We start from the raw sequence: 16,194 nt of genomic DNA, 5'->3' as shown, positions 1-16,194 counted from the left end.
CTCTCCGCGCTCAGCTCCGACGACGAAGAAGAAGAGTAAGATCCTTCGCTATACTTGTAATTCCTCAATTCTTGATGTGTGTCTTGTATCTGATTTGCTTTACTCTGAACTCATCCCTTTTCAGGACTCTGGCCCAGAGAGCGGCGAAGAGAGCCAAGGTCCCGGTGATTGTCATCGAGGATGAACACACCGCGGCAACAGGGGATGCGCCTGAGACCACCTTGCCGGACCCGGCAACTATTCACCAAAGCAGCCCCCAGCGTAAGTGTATAGCTCACTTCCTGCCTTCAGGCGCGCATTGGTGCCCCTTTTTTTTTGCTGATATCTGACTGTTGGTTTGTGTAGGAGCAGAGCAGCCTCATCAGGAGTGCCCGGAAGCCGCTCCCGAAATGCCATCTGCTTCAACTACGCCACCAAGGGAGGATTCCCCGGCAAGGGAGCGTTCTCCGGCAAGGGAGAATTCTCCGGCAAGGGACAGTTCTCCGGCAAGGGATAGCACCAGCGACCCCCTGGTGGCAGAGACTGTGGCTGCAGATCCAGGTAATCCTCTCGCTTGAGAACTTCTCTTGGGTTCTTCTTCTTCTGATTTTCTTTTTGAACATTTGCTTGACTTCTCTCCCCTTTCCGGTCGTCAGATCCATCTGCCACGGAGCCGATGGAAACCGAGGCCGCCGGCGAGGAGGACGCGCGCGGCAACAACGATGATGCCGCTGCCACCGCAGAAGAGGCCGGCGATGATGATCCTGCCGGTGAAGAGGCTGCCAAAGCTGCCGCCGCAGAAGCAGGCGAGGAATCCGGCGATCGTACTGACGGCCCCGAGGCCGCAGGAGCGCCAGGCGCTACGCCGACCGCCGATCCCTCCGCCGCTGCTGCAGCGCCAGGCTCCGAAGAGCCCCAGCCCGGCGCCTACCTGAAGGCCGGCGATGGCATCTTCATCAAGCTCCCCTGGGCATCAAGCTCTAGGGCGCCGGTCGAAGGGGAGATTTTGGATGGAGAGGTGCTCGCCTCTGCTGGGCTGACGCTAGTCGACGCGCCAAGCAGCAGCAGTGACGAGCCTGAGAAGGAGCGGCTGCTGCGGAAGCTGCTGTCTCTTTACCGCGCCCCGTCGATGGCGGCGGCAGCATTCACAAGACCCTCGGTCCAGTGCTCCACGGTCTCCCTGAAAGCGTCATGGGCGGCAGCGGTTCACCTTGCACTGCGCCAACTCTCCTTCCTGCGCAAATAGATTTCCGGCGACAAGCCGTTGCTTCTCTTCCACTTCACCTTGCGCCCATGACGCTTTCAGGGAGACCGTGGAGCACTGGACCGAGGGTCTCGTGAATGCTGCCGCCGCCATCAACAGGGCACGATAAAGAGACAGCAGCTTCCGCAGCAGCCGCTCCTTCTCACGCTCGTCACTGCTGCTGCTTGGCCTGTCGACTAGCGTCAGCCCAGCAGAGGCGAGCACCTCTCCATCCAAAATCTCCCCTTCGACCGGCGCCCTAGAGCTTGACGCCCAGGGGAGCTTGATGAAGATGCCATCGCCGGCCTTCAGGTAGGCGCCGGGCTGGGGCTCTTCGGAGCCTGGCGCTGCAGCAACGGCGGAGGGATCGGCGGTCGGCGTAGCGCCTAGCGCTCCTGCGGCCTCGGGGCCGTCAGTACGATCGCCGGATTCCTCGCCTGCTTCTGCGCCGGCAGCTTTGGCAGCCTCTTCACCGGCAGGATCATCATTGACGGCCTCTTCTGCGGTGGCAGCGGCATCGTCGTTGTTGCCGCGCGCGTCCTCCTCGCCGGCGGCCTTGGTTTCCATCGGCTCCGTGGCAGATGGATCTGACGACCAGAAAGGGGAGAGAAGTCAAGCAAATGTTCAAAAAGAAAATCAGAAGAAGAAGAACCCAAGGGAAGTTCTCAAGCGAGAGGATTACCTGGATCTGCAGCCACAGTCTCTGCCACCAGGGGGTCGCTGGTGCTATCCCTTGCCGGAGAACTGTCCCTTGCCGGAGAATTCTCCCTTGCCGGAGAACGCTCCCTTGCCGGGGAATCCTCCCTTGGCGGCGTAGTTGAAGCAGATGGCATTTCGGGAGCGGCTTCCGGGCACTCCTGATGAGGCTGCTCTGCTCCTACACAAACCAACAGTCAGATATCAGCAAAAAAAGGGGGCACCAATGCGCGCCTGAAGGCAGGAAGTGAGCTATACACTTACGCTGGGGGCTGCGCTGGGGGCTGCTTTGGTGAATAGTTGCCGGGTCCGGCAAGGTGGTCTCAGGCGCATCCCCTGTTGCCGCGGTGGGTTCATCCTCGATGACAATCACCGGGACCTTGGCTCTCTTCGCCGCTCTCTGGGCCAGAGTCCTGAAAAGGGATGAGTTCAGAGTAAAGCAAATCAGATACAAGACACACATCAAGAATTGAAGAATTACAAGTATAGCGAAGGATCTTGCTCTTCTTCTTCGTCGTCGGAGCTGAGCGTGGAGAGATCGAAGTCCGGCTCACCTCCGATGCGGCGAGGCGGAGGAGTAGGCTCCCTTGTCCGCTTGGCAGGCGCAGTAGCGGTGGACCGGGAAGAGCCCGCTCCAATTACCGCAGTGGCGTGAGGTGCTCCCGCGGCAATAGTGCTTGCCGCGGTCGAGCGCGTCGCGCGGTGCGGCGGCTGCTGACCCGTCTGCCGCCCCGCTACGCCCCCGGCCTTGCGGAGACGCCTTCTTGCTGGAGCTGGGGGCTCCGCTTGCGGCGAGCTGGCTGAAGGTGGGGAGGAGGAAGATCCGATCTGCAACGGGTCGCCCGCGCCCTCGGCGGGCTCGCTCGACTCAGATTCAGGCCCGACAAGCCCTTCCTCGCCGGCAAACTCCTCGCGCTCGGCAAGGCTTGCCGCCTCTGCTGCCTCTGCCTCCTCCACGGTGAATCCAAACTCACCCGCGGCAGCGGCTGCTGCCGCCTCTTCCAGCCTGGTGGCGATGCGCTGCATCTCCGCGTCGGTGGTGTCGCGAGTGAGACTCTTCTGCTCGTTGGAGCGAACCGGCACTTCAACCAAGCTGTCGAAGAACTCCTGCACGACGTCGTCTGCAGGCTCTTGCCAAGTTGGGACGATCCCATGCGAGTCGCACAGCGGCATCATTGCACGGATGCGGTCAAGCGAAGAATTGTTGCACAGCGGAACAACAACCCGCGGCAACATGAATGGATGTTGAGGATCACGCTTGAACAGCTCCAGGAGCATCGCGTCCAATTCCAAGACAGTGAAGTTGAAGTTGAGGCCTGGGCGCAGCCTCATGATATCCGCTGAGTTCTGAAACTCCCAGGCGGGTCTCCACATCTCTTGAAGGGGGGCAATGCAGCGGCGGAGGAAATCTGCGCCAACGGCGCCTACGGTGAGCCCGGCAAGCCTGAGGCGAAGAATCCGGGTGACGGCAATCTTCAGCCTATCGTCTTCCGGGGCCACGTTGCTCCAATCGTTGCCGCGCACTACTGGGGCTTGGCGCAGGGCGGTGAACGGCTGCAGGTTCTCCTCGACGATCCAGCACCACTCTCCTCTCCATTCCTCCCACTTGCTGCGGAGCTCTCCCTCCAGATAGGCTTCCTTCTTGCCGACTCTCGAGATCCAAGCGATTCCTCCGACAAGGGGCTCTCCTCTCTCGACTCGGGGCATAAAGAAGTGGCGGAAAAGGGCTACGTTTGGGTGGATTCCGACAAAGTTTTCGCAGAGATGTGCGAAAACTGCCATGGTCAGAACGGCATTGGGGGTGAAGTCAAGGAGGCGGAACCCGTAGGTGTTCATGATATCACAGAAGAATTCAGAGAAGGGCGGGCAGAGCCCGCAGTAGAAGAACAGCGCGAAGAAGGGGTACCCGTTCGGAGCCAATCTCGAAGCGGTAGCCGGGAGTACCCTCGTGCGCGGATGCGCTCGCGTCTCCGTCGACCAGAAGAGGTAGTAGTACTCCCTTAGCTCCTTCGCATCAAGCTGAGGGGGGAAGATGGCCCGCTCCTTTCGCCGCGCCGCGAGCCGCTGCGCCTCGGCCGACTTCACGCCCTTCCCCTTGTCGGCTTTCGGAGCCATGGCGGAGGTGGTGGGGGAGATCGATGGTGTTGGTGGTGCTGGTGGCAATGGGGGGCGGAGCGCTGCTCTCTTTCAGCTTCGGGAAGAAGGGGGGAGCGGCGGAGATTTCTAAGACTAGAGTAGCAACCAGCGAAGTGGGCGAACTGCCCCTGTTTCCCCTGCTTATGAAGAGGGAGGGGGCGGACGTTTCGCCCTTCCGAATAAAGAAACCACCCACGATCTCTCCCACGATGCTGCATTCAACGCGTGCCGTTCGGGGAGGGCGCGGTGGATACGGAGTAAGATACGGCGTGACCCAGGCCGCGCGTGCCCGTGCCCTACTTTGGGCCTGGCCCAACAGCGCTCGGCACCGTGTATGGCCCAGGCCCGGGGGCTCCTGTCGGTGTACTGGAGTAGGGGTACCCTAGTATCCCGAACTTGTGCACGGGCAATCGCAGCGCCCCGCGGCAAGGCTTGCCGGGTGACCGCCAAGGTCCTCCGTGGTTCCTTTGGAACCATTCAAGAACAAAGTATTCAAGCCAAGGAGACAAGGCCCCGGCAAAAGGAGCTTGCCGGGAAGGCCAACCAAGGCATCTCAAGGAACTTGCCGCGACACGCCACGCGTCCCGGCAAGGCCTGGTGAGCGACAAGCTTCCGGACGCGACAAGACAACGGCCGCGGCAAGGCGCTTGCCGTGGCAGGTTACCACTCTGCACCCGCGCTCCAGCGCATCCACCAACGTGTCATCCTGGGGCCTTCCCAGGGGTGCGTGGCAGGAGGCTGAGCAGCCAGCGGTGCGAGGTGGCAAGCGACGCTGACAAGATTACCATCGTGGCGAACGGTGGCGTCCCTGACGGTCCTTTTCTGCACTATTTGGGCGACGCAGACGGGCATTTAATGCCTTTGTCCCCTGCCGTCAGGGTTAGGTAGGATACATTGTACAGGTAGCTGTACCAACCGCAACTCCCTTTTCCATTTTTACCCTTGTCTGCGTTGCCACCTGTCGGTGACCCCTTGAGCATATAAAAGGAGGCCCATGCGCAACGTAGAGGAGGTTCGTTCGGTTCGCAGCCAGAAAAACACTCGAGCGCTCCCGAGCAAGAACACAATACACTAAAACAAGCAGCAGTAGGAGTGTTATCTCTCCGGAGAGCTCCGAAGCTGGGTAAACTGCTCGTGTGCTTCGCCTCGATCCGCTCTTCGTGCGATCTCCGCCCCCCGCCGAACCGAAAGGGGCTCGGTCCGCCGGTCCCATAGGTGTTCGTGGATCAGCTTCCCCGACAAATTACTCCTGGAAGGGGGCAAATTTTGTCAAACGTCTCTGATTTATTGATCCAATCATGAGTTATTGGGATGAAGACTTAGTGAGACAAATGTTGTGGCCAATTGATGCTCAAAGGGTGCTTGCGATTCCCCTTCCGATGCATGAAATGTTGAATTTCATCGCTTGGAGTTTCACAACAAATGGGTTGTTCACTGTTCGATCAGCTTATTGGGAGGAATGGAACAAACAATATGGAAGAAAATTGCAACATACAGATGGTATGGGTAGATCCAATGCTAATCCTGTTTGGAGCAAGATCTGGAAGCTATCTTGTCCGGCAAAGGTAAAAATCTTCATGTGGCGTACATTGCATGGAACACTTCCATGTCGTGTTACACTCGCTAATAGACATATGAAGATCTCTCCCATCTGCCCAACATGTTCAAACGGGTTAGGAGACACAAAACACATCTTGTTTCTATGTCAAAAGGCGAAAGAGGTCTGGGATAAGTTAGGATTGTATGAGGTGATCAATAGAGCTTGTGTTGTTGATCGGGTGGGAGAGGCAGTTATTGAATTTTTAATAGGGCCATTTGCATTTATGTCCCTAACTCGAACCACCTAGTCATATATGCCCCTAATTTCGAAGCTTCTCAATTTGCCCCTGTGCGTCATGTGCACTTATAGAAATGTCCTTATGTGCCATTACCGTCCGGTCAAAGGGCTTTGATCATATAAAAAAATAGAAAAAAATTGTAAAAATCTAAAAAAATTGAGATCGAAGATACTCATGTGCTTATGCTTTGATACTTGTGTCACAAAAAGATCAGCTATATAAAGCCCGTGGCCTCCCTCGCCTCTGGCCAAACCAGCCCTAGCCGCCGAGCTCTCCCTCTCCCGTGCGCCGCCGCCGAGCCCTCCCTCTCCCTCCCTCTCCCTCACTCCGCCACCCGATGGCCGCTCGTTTCCCCGACGACACGGCGACGACCAACGGCTTCGGCCGCCGCTCGCTCCACGAAACGGAGTCGTGGCTCCTGTTCGAGGCCAACATCCTGGCGCCGCCGGACATGCGCGCCGGGCCGACGGGGTGGAGGCTCAGCAACGGGGGAGTGCCCGTTCCCCCGTTGCCTGACACCGAGGCGTCCCCCTACTTCACCGCCGAGGTCGACCGTGTGCGCGCTCCCTCACTGACGAGCAGCTCGCCCTCCTCTAGTACGCCGTCGACAACCACGCGGCGTGGGCGGCGTACTTCGAGCGCCGCCAGGAGCAGAGGCTGGCGTCCACCAACGGGGCGCCGGTGGTGGGCGACGTGAAGAACAACGAGGGGCGCCGCGTGTGGTGGGGCACCCCCGGCCGTACGCTCGACGGCGTGCTGGCGTACCTTGAGGGCGGCAACGAACCGCCACTGACATACCCTCCCCCGGCGGCCGCCCCGACCCACCGCCGACGCGCCGGGCAATGGATGCCCAGGAGGTTTGGTTCGTCCTCGTCTTCCTTCTCGCACTCCTCCTCGCGATCTTCTTCCCACTCCTCCGGCTCTCGGCGTTGCTCGGCGTCAAGGCCGAGCCCGCGGCGGAGACGCCGCTCGGCCGGCGCACTCGCAATGCCGGCATCGTCATAAACGAGGGTGTCCGGTGCGCCTCCTCGTCGGTTCCTCCACGCTTCGTCAAGCCAAAGACAGAGCCGGGGCTCACGGCCGTGAAAACGGAGCCGGGGCTCCCCGCCGTGAAGACGGAGCCCGACGACGTGGAGCTCGACGACGAGGCGGCCCTGAAATGGGTGCGCAAGGACTACTTGAAGATGGAGATGCAGCGCCAGCGTGCCGCCCTGCAGCGCTTCGAGCAGCGCCGTCGGGGCCGCGACGAAGGAGGTGTTGTCGTCCTCGACGACAGCGATGACGACGACGCGCCGCCGCCACCACCAGTCCGTCATGGTGACGCCGGGCAGGGGTCCAGAAGGGACGGCCGCGTCAAGGAGGAGAAGGCCGCCTACGACGACGGCGGCGAGGATGGCGGCGACGATGGCGACTACTCCGCGTTCAGCGATTTCTTTTTAGATAAATTTGCTACTTAAGCCGTGAATATGTTTAATATATGCCAAAGTTTGCCGAATTTTAGCCGTGTTTGTCTGAACTTCGCCGAATGTTTTTTTAAATAGACGCGTCTGGGAGCGGCCCTGGGCCCGGCGACAGGGAACCAACTCGCCCTTAGGCCGTTTTTTTTGCGCCGGCTCGCCCCCAGGCGGCGATTTTACGCGCCCCGGCGGGCCAACGGCTGGAGATGCTCTTACCCCACGTGTACAAAAATATTTCCGCAGACCGCAGCAATTATTGTGGCAAATATTAAAAAAAAAAGATCCAAAATCCAATCTCCCTTTCTCTCTCCTCCCTCCGCCCCGATCCCCAAACTCCTCTCGCACCAGCCAGCCTCCTCGCGCGCGCGCGAACCCCGTGCCTCCGCCCATTCCCTCGCGGCGGCTCTGATCCGGCCGTCGTGCCCCCCATGCAGCGCCGCTCGCCGGCGGCCGCCTCGGCCTCCGCCTCCCCCGGGGCTGTGGCGGCGGCGGCGGCGGCCATGGCGCCCGGCGTGGGCGGGGTCGAGCCGGCCGTGGCGCTCGACCAGGTCCCGCGCTGGAGCGACCCCGACCAGCGCTTCCACTCGCCCTCCTCCCCCACCGCGGCCGGATCCGGGGCCCCCGCCTCCTCCTTCCTCTCCTTCGCCGACCCGCTCGACGCGGCCGCGGGGGGCGGGGGCCACGGCGCGTGCCGCTTCCCCGTCGACCCCGAGGTCAACTCCAGGATCTACCTCTGGCGGGGCCACCCCTGGAACCTCGAGGTCGATGCCGTCGTCAACTCCACCAACGAGGTCGGGGTCCCTTCGCGCCCGCCTTCCGATGCCGCAAGTATGCGTGCCACGATCGATGTGTATGCTAATGGTTCCTGCGTGGTTGCTGTATGCAGAGCTTGGACGAGGCGCATAGTAGCCCTGGGCTGCATGCGGCGGCGGGGCCGGAGCTCGCTGAGGAGTGTGCCACCTTGGTACGCCACTTTCTCGGTTGCTGTTCTAGCGCGCATTTGGATTTGGAATCGTGGTCACAGTTTGTCTCGTTTCTGTTTTTGTGGATATTTGCAGGGTGGGTGCCGGACTGGGATGGCGAAGATGACCAATGCGTATGATCTGCCTGCTAGGTTGGTGATTTGATTTTGTTTTCATGAGCGCTGTAGTAGCTGAGCCTCCCAGTATTGAAATGTAGTTGGGCAACCATTGTTGAAGTTTTAATGTTCTGCCTACGCATTCTTAAACAAAGGGAGTCGTCCATTGCCCATTGGGTATATACAAGATGTTTGCTCACTAGAGAAGTGCATTTGATCAATAATCCTTTGTAATTACTGATTTTGCCCCCTTTTATGAGGACAGTCAAATTTTAGATAATTGTTCTTTTTTGTGCTCTTGACGTCTTATGATCTTCGTTTTTAAGTTGGCAAGCACAAGTTTCCAGGGATTACAGAAATCCACTTGGATTTAATCTAGCATGTATTTGAAAATGAACTTGGATACCAAAAGTAGTGCCCACCATAAAGTTCATTTGGGTAACTTGGAAAGCTAGTAGTTAGATCCCTGCAGAAGGAATTATGATTAAGTACATTATCGTCTGGATTAACAGAATGAGCAAGATTTTACTGCCAATGATTCCATGGGCATGAAGAACGAACAATCTTGTGGTCACTGTTGTTCACCAACTGACCCTGGATGCTCTCTGAGACACCCCACCCACTGTTCTGGAAAAAAAATGTCAAGTCAGTTACTGCTGTGAACTAGGCGATTTTTTTTTTTGGCCAAGGCAATACTAATCTGCTGAAGTGCTGATGTATTTTACCATTAGACATTCGATGATATTTTACATTTAGTTACTTACAGATGTAACAATGTAGTGGGAACATCTCTATTTAGCCAAAATGCCCACTATGGACTGACCATATTGGGTGATTACTCTGGCTGTGCAACATCACACCAGCCATTACAACTGCAGTGCTTGCTCACCACGGGATAGCCATAGTATGCTCAGACAAGTTGTCTGCTTACATGTCCCATTCTGCATTTCATACTGTAAAGCTTATAGTAGTTTGGGTGTAATGTGCTTAACAGTGCAATTTGAATGATTCATTTTCCAGTTGAGTAAATACTTTCTGTAAGTGTAGCAGAACAGAGTTGTACCTGTCTTACACTCAAGGATGACAATCGATTCCGCTATATTTGCTCTTCCATATGTTATCATGCTTATTGACATGCTTTGCAGGAAAGTCATCCATACAGTGGGCCCTAAATATGCTGTCAAGTATCACACAGCTGCAGAGAGTGCACTTAGCCACTGCTACAGGTCTTGCCTGGAATTACTCGTAGAGAATGGTCTGGAAAGGTATATCAGAAGCTTTGACGCTTGAATACTTGCATATTCTGTTTGTGTTACAGTTTGATGTCTTACAATACTGCATTCCATGTTGTACGCCCTGCAATTTATGCGAGGTTAAGTTATTTATTTGCCTTTCATGTGATTAGCATTGCAATGGGCTGCATATACACAGAAGCCAAAAATTATCCCCGTGAACCGGCTGCCCATGTGGCAATAAGTGAGTTATATTGTCAATATCTTCTTTCATTTCTCTTTATATTCCGCTATTGTTTGATTATTAGTTCTATGGCTATTATCCTGCGGATGCAAACTGCAAAGAATGGATTTATCTGCGTTCATGATTTTTCTGTTCAACAGCTACCTTTTCCTAGTTTCTAAGTCCCATCTTCTTTGGATGAGGTTGAGCAGGAACTGTGAGACGTTTTCTGGAGAAGCAGAAGGACAAAATAACTGCTGTTGTCTTCTGTACCATATCATCAACTGATACAGAGATATATAAGCGGTACTTAGACTGAAATCCAGTAATACTAATTAAATGTGGTGATTTTCCTGCATACGTTGACAGTGTTGCATTCTGCAGACTGCTTCCTCTTTATTTCCCACGGGACAAACAAGAGGAAGAGATGGCTTCGTTAAAACTTCCAGCTGATGTTGGGGATGAGAATGGTGAGCCAATAATAGATGAAAGGAAAATAAGAATAAAAACATTGCCTGCTGAGGCAGCAAATAGCAAGTATGCAGTTCCCGTGCCCGCAGATATTCCTCTTTCTGGTTCTGGATTGACACGTAGAAGGTGAGACTGAAACATACTATTAACGAGGGTTGGCAGAAATGGCAAGATACTTAGTTTTAGTTGGAGTTTTTCTGATTCTAATTTATTTCATACAGAAATTCTAAGTTGGATTCATATTTGGATCCATCCTTTATGTCCATAATTAAAGATCCGGATCTCCGACGCAAGGAGCAATGGGAAAAGTCTGCGCAGGCAAAGAAGGGATTTAATTTTGCTAAGTTGCTTGGTTTTGGTGATCTTGGTGGTCCTGCATTATCGGCTGCAGAAGAATATTCACTTCATCAACGATACCTTGCTAAAGCAAATTCCCTTAATCTTTCAGAAATCGCTGAAATGAAAATAATGTATGTAAATTCATCTTTTTTGGGGGGATTTTCTTTAGTTTGTTTTCTATCCATGGTTATTTTCCTTCTGCTACTGTATCATTTGCTTGTATTTTGATTTTTTTGGGTCAATTGCAGTTACCGTGGCGGAGTTGACAGTGAAGGGCGTCCAATTATGGTTGTTGTTGGCGCTCACTTTCTTCTTCGCTGTTTGGACCTGGAACGATTTATTCTATATGTAGTAAAGGTAATTTAGTTGATGCTTAATTTTGTTGAAACAGTTGAATCCCGCATGCTATTTGTACAAAACACCTGATTGCTTTTCCATGTACCAACTAAACTTGATTGACCACAAACATCCCCAAAGGTTCACCTTTGACTTCCTGACTTAGGATTTGCCAGTTAGGGTAGTTCAACGCTCGTATATTGATTAGTGAATTGCTCAAGCTTGTCCAATGTTTTTACTGTGATTTTACTTAATATAATACTTGAATGTAATTTTATTTTTGTATCATCTCATAATTCATTCTCGCATATCCTCATAACTGTGTATACCGAAAGTCTTTTGCTGCATTTCTGATGTCTGAGGCTACCCACATTAGAAATGATACATTTTTGGATTGATTTCAAATGAATCATAGTGGCCCTGATATCATGATTCATCACCTTGAGGATCAGTATGCAGTGCTTTGTCCTCAAAATGCAGAAGTTTCTTAAGGTGTCAAACTGGCCTAAAAGATCTAAATTCACAATACCATTATACTCCTGGGAGTATGTACTCCTGCTCCTCATACACCACTTAGTATTGAACTATTTATCGGTTATACATTATTATTTTTAATATACTTCATTAGCAATTACTACCTCTTTAACTAAATATAAGACGTTTTTGCAGTTCTGCAAAAACGTCTTATACAGTCCAGTTTGAACTGCAAAAACGTCTTATATTAGTTACGGAGGTAGTACTAGATACCCCAAAGTGAGTTCCATAAAAAATTTCATCCAAGTCCATATATTTTACATACTTTGCATATATACTGATTTTCTGTATGTGAGAAGATATATTGCCGGTGCTCTAGGACTTAGAACTGTCTTGCCTTCAACCTGGGATGTCCACTGACTTTCTCCCAACTATCGGTAACCCATGCCTCCTAGGAGGATTGTAACTGTACTTCTACCTTAATGAAATGAAACGCAAAGGTCCTTTGCGTTTCCTCGAAAAAAGAAGATATATTGCAAAACGAAGGTGCCCTGGTGATATTTTTCGTACTATTCATATGGGGTATCTTTGAATAATTAATGAAGTACTCCCTCCGTTCCTAAATATAAGTCTTTTTAGAGATTCCACTAGGGACTACATATGGATGTATATAGACATATTCTAGAGTGTAGATTCACTCATTTTGCTCCGTATGTAGTCCATATTGAAATCTCTAAAAGGACTTATATTTAGGAACGGAGGGAGTATATCGAGAAGGATAAAGCGGTATCATAGATTTGTTTACAAGGTGTACTGAATGTAGTACTCCCGGGAGTGTATAAAGGAATCCTATATATACGCAATTTGACAAAATTGAGTGGGCGTGCAGCAAGAAATTCTAGCCAATGTGGCAGTTAACGTAGCAACAACCTTGGACTATGGAAGTAGATCTACAAACTTCTCTCTAACTTATATGATTGTTGCTACTACCTCTTTTCATACTATCCATTCATCTTGGTTTGGAACATTTGGACACTAAAATCTGACAGTATCATGATATACTTTGTTTGCAGGAGTTTGAACCTTTGATTCAAAAGCCTTACTCAATTGTCTATTTCCACTCAGCAGCGTCCTTACAAGTGTAAGTGTTGGATATGCAGGCTGGGAAGGAAACTGCATCCCTGTCTGAACCTTAGCGCATGCAACATATAAGAAGCACTGGATGTAATATAAGTTTTTGTAATTTAATTTACAGACAGCCAGACTTGGGATTCATGAAGCGGTTACAACAAATGCTAGGTCGTAAGCATCAGCGAAATCTTCAGGTTGGTACCTCATTTGATCTCATTGTGCAATTTTAATTTTATGTTTGAAGAATATTAACATCTGATGGCATCGGTCAACACAGGCTATATATGTACTCCACCCAACGCTGGGATTGAGAACAGCTATTTTGGCGTTGCAGCTTCTTGTTGATGGAGATGTAAGTGTGGCTGCAACTACTTTCCATTTGATTATATTATTGGGCACGGTTTTTTCTTTCAATTCCAACCTTTTTTTTGTCAATTAGGTCTGGAAGAAAGTTGTCTATGTCGACAGACTTATGCAGCTGTTCAGATACGTGCCACGGGAACAACTAACAATTCCAGATTTTGTCTTCCAGTAAGCAATCCTTGCAATTTTTCTACTCCCTCCATCCCATAATATAAGGTGTTATTACATCCAATATGTGAGTAAATTGTACAGTATGTAATAAGATCTTATATCATGGGACGGAGGGAGTAGCTTTTACAAGGTCTGGTAGCCACCGTATGTTCGCTGCTGACATTATTGATCATGCAGGCATGATCTAGAAGTGAATGGTGGAAAGGGCATAATCGTTGATCCTAGAACAAAGCATGTCTACCAAAGACCGTCTGGTTGACATTTAGCAACTTGTTGCTCCCAGTTTCCGGTCACCCCTCTGTCAAATCTCTGTTCTCTGTAGAAGAGTTCACATCTAGATCCGTGAAGTATGTATCTAGTTGAGTTGACATTATGTTCTGCATTACATTCTTTCTTATCTTAGGAAGGTAGTTATGTATATGTATCTTGTTCTGTATAACCAAATAAAGGCTGTGTCTCTCAAGTTCTTCTGCTGGGCTAAATCGCCTAGTCCTTGTGTACTGTAAAATTTTGACTGGTCCTTGCAGTGCAGCAACAGATTGTCCTGTTATCAATGTTCTGGACATGCTGGCGTAATAATCTTGTAAAGTCACGTAGATACCCTCCACAGACAGAATTCGTACTGTATGGTGTGGATAAGTCAATCTACGTTTAGTTCACTACTTTCGTGATCTAATTTTTTATATTTCTTTACGGAGGGAGTAAATATGTAATTGGTTTGGGGCCAACAACGGACTAGGAGTTTGGGGCAAGCATTTGGTGTGGCATGGACCATTTTTTTCCAGGAATACGTGTCTTACTCATATTATAAAGATCAAAGTATAAGTCACGTAAGGATTGACATGACAAAACTGTCTCATTCATATTATAAAAATCAAAGTATAAGTCACGGAAGGACTGACATGATAAAACTGAAAAGATAACAAAACATCTTTGAATTGGACATCAATGTCCATCATCTGCCTCTGGCACCAACACAGCAACCATCGAAGAATAGAATGACGAATCACCTCCTCACCTAAGCTCAAGGCGGTTTCATATATGCAGCTTTGCGGACCTTCAAGATGGCTCCTCAAAAGTGAAGCCATTGTCGTTGAACGAATTAGACCGGGGCAACACCCTGGGCACGCCATCGAACTCCAGATCTAATACCCCACGATGACTTAGGCGCCGAAGGAGGAAACCATACCTGCCATCCATCAACCACAAACCCAGCACACGTTCCATCCTCCAGATGTCATCGATGCAGACCGCAACCTGCATCCGCTCCAGACTACCTCCCAAGTTCCGTGCCGACGCTGGAACAGACGTCGTCGCAACGACGAAGCCCGAGGACACATGTCCACCACGAGGATGCCGCCGCCGCCACACCATCCTTGCTTGAATAGACTGGATTCCAATCCAAAAAGGAAAAGAAAGAGAAAACAGAAATCATGATCAACTAAGCCCTCAACGATAGGACCAATCATCTCATCAGAGTGAAATATGAAGAAACTCTTTCAGCGCCGCCATCGCCGCCGCCGAAGCCAAGACGATGAACATCCTAAAAAACTAAGCTACTTTAGTCTAAAACTATCCACACGCGTGGACCCCCCTCATCACCGACGACCGAGATCGTCGACGGAGAAGAGCCGCCGGAGAACGGCGGCGGAAAGCTAGATCGCTTTTCCTGTCTTCGGGAGGAAGATAGGAAAACGATTGCCCTCAACTTATCACAGAACCATTTGGAGTGGTGTCGTTGAAGGCACAATTGTTTGGTGAAGATGCTTCCTTCATTTTTATTTAGTCCGCATATTAGCTTTCGTCAAAGTCAAGCTTTGTAAACTTTGACAAAGTTTATAAACGAAAATATGAACATATACAATATCAAATCAATATTATTAGATTTATTATTGAATGTATTTTCACATCATATAGATTTCCTAGGTAAATGTTTATATTGTTTTCTATAAACTTGGTCAAAAACTTTACAAAGTTTGACTTCAATCAGCTCTAATACGCAGAGAAAATGAAAACGGAGGGAGTATTTCGGAAGGCCCTCGAGGACATGCATGGCACCACCAGCTTGAAAAACAAAGCGCAGGAGGTTGTACTGATAAATTTTTTTGCTAGCGAGATGTTTGATCTGTTTTAGTTTGATGAGTTCTAGCTAGCAGTAGGTGTCGAGATAAATTTGCTTAGAGGATAGTATAGTCAAAACAACAATAAACTAAAAATGCCAACCTATTTAAAATTGACATGGCTGACATTTGATTTTCGCAGACCCAACTTATTACTTATGTAATTGTCATGCGTGATGATGATAGATTGTACACCGTTATCCGTATCTTGTTGTCATGACAGGTTGCTTTCAGGCCTGAGTTTTGAGCTAACAAGTAACAATGGCGCCTTAGCTTAATGGACCTTAGGCATAAGTTATCTCCTATATACTGGTGGATAGTTGCATGAAAGTGACATTTTGGAATGAGTTTCTTGAAACAATAGCTTGTGGAACTATCAAGAACAACACTTATTAGGAAACTGTACAGGAACTATCAAGATGTCCTTCGTACCTCGGGGCAGTTCCACCTCAGATATCAACCGTCCAACACTGAGATAGAAACAACGCTACAAATGCAGGCTGACAACGCCTGCGATTTCATGACCATCACGAAAGACAACAGCTTCATCCACGCTCCGGTCCCTGAGTCAAGTCGAAAGTAGTGATGCTATGTAGTTCTGAAATGTCGATTGGCTCATGTTGTAATATTAAACTTTAATGAACTTGTATGTCTCTTTGGTTTGGACAGTCGTTCAACTTATATGTAATCGATGCTATTTATTACTAGGACCATGAATCGTGTTATTAATGTGTTGCTTTTCTCTTCCGATCCTTTTGTTGCATACTTATATATTGCTTATGTATTGTCTGTGAATTGCTACTAACGTTTTGTTTGGCTAGTGCATATATGGAGATGCCGTTGTATGTTGTGTATAAGGGTAAGGTTCCCGGAGTCTACGACGACTGGGAGTAGTGTCGGAGACAGG

General features: G+C 50.4%; 1 protein-coding gene across 1 annotated transcript; it reads left to right on the top strand.

The window, feature by feature from the left end:
• The first annotated feature begins 7,676 nt into the window (after nt 1-7,676).
• Nucleotides 7,677-13,721, top strand: LOC123093529 (protein GDAP2 homolog). The gene is made up of 14 exons (XM_044515512.1): nt 7,677-8,140; nt 8,236-8,313; nt 8,408-8,463; nt 9,573-9,692; nt 9,833-9,903; nt 10,095-10,188; nt 10,267-10,479; nt 10,575-10,823; nt 10,941-11,049; nt 12,576-12,643; nt 12,758-12,827; nt 12,911-12,985; nt 13,073-13,164; nt 13,345-13,721. The coding sequence occupies exons 1-14, from the start codon at nt 7,778-7,780 to the stop codon at nt 13,424-13,426; spliced, it is 1,740 nt and encodes a 579-aa protein (XP_044371447.1). The 5' UTR covers nt 7,677-7,777; the 3' UTR covers nt 13,427-13,721.
• The last annotated feature ends 2,473 nt before the right edge of the window (nt 13,722-16,194 follow it).

This window comes from Triticum aestivum, chromosome 4B (assembly GCF_018294505.1).
Source record: "Triticum aestivum cultivar Chinese Spring chromosome 4B, IWGSC CS RefSeq v2.1, whole genome shotgun sequence".
Classification (NCBI taxonomy): domain Eukaryota; kingdom Viridiplantae; phylum Streptophyta; class Magnoliopsida; order Poales; family Poaceae; genus Triticum; species Triticum aestivum.
This window is presented reverse-complemented; position numbering and strand designations above follow the sequence as displayed.

Bases quoted from the DNA above. Each gene is read 5' to 3' on its own strand.
- LOC123093529 (XM_044515512.1), top strand. From the start codon at position 7,778: ATGCAGCGCCGCTCGCCGGCGGCCGCCTCGGCCTCCGCCTCCCCCGGG. The intron at 12,644-12,757 runs GTAAGTGTTGGA...TTTAATTTACAG, and splicing joins TCAGCAGCGTCCTTACAAGT to ACAGCCAGACTTGGGATTCA. The intron at 12,986-13,072 runs GTAAGTGTGGCT...TTTGTCAATTAG, and splicing joins AGCTTCTTGTTGATGGAGAT to GTCTGGAAGAAAGTTGTCTA.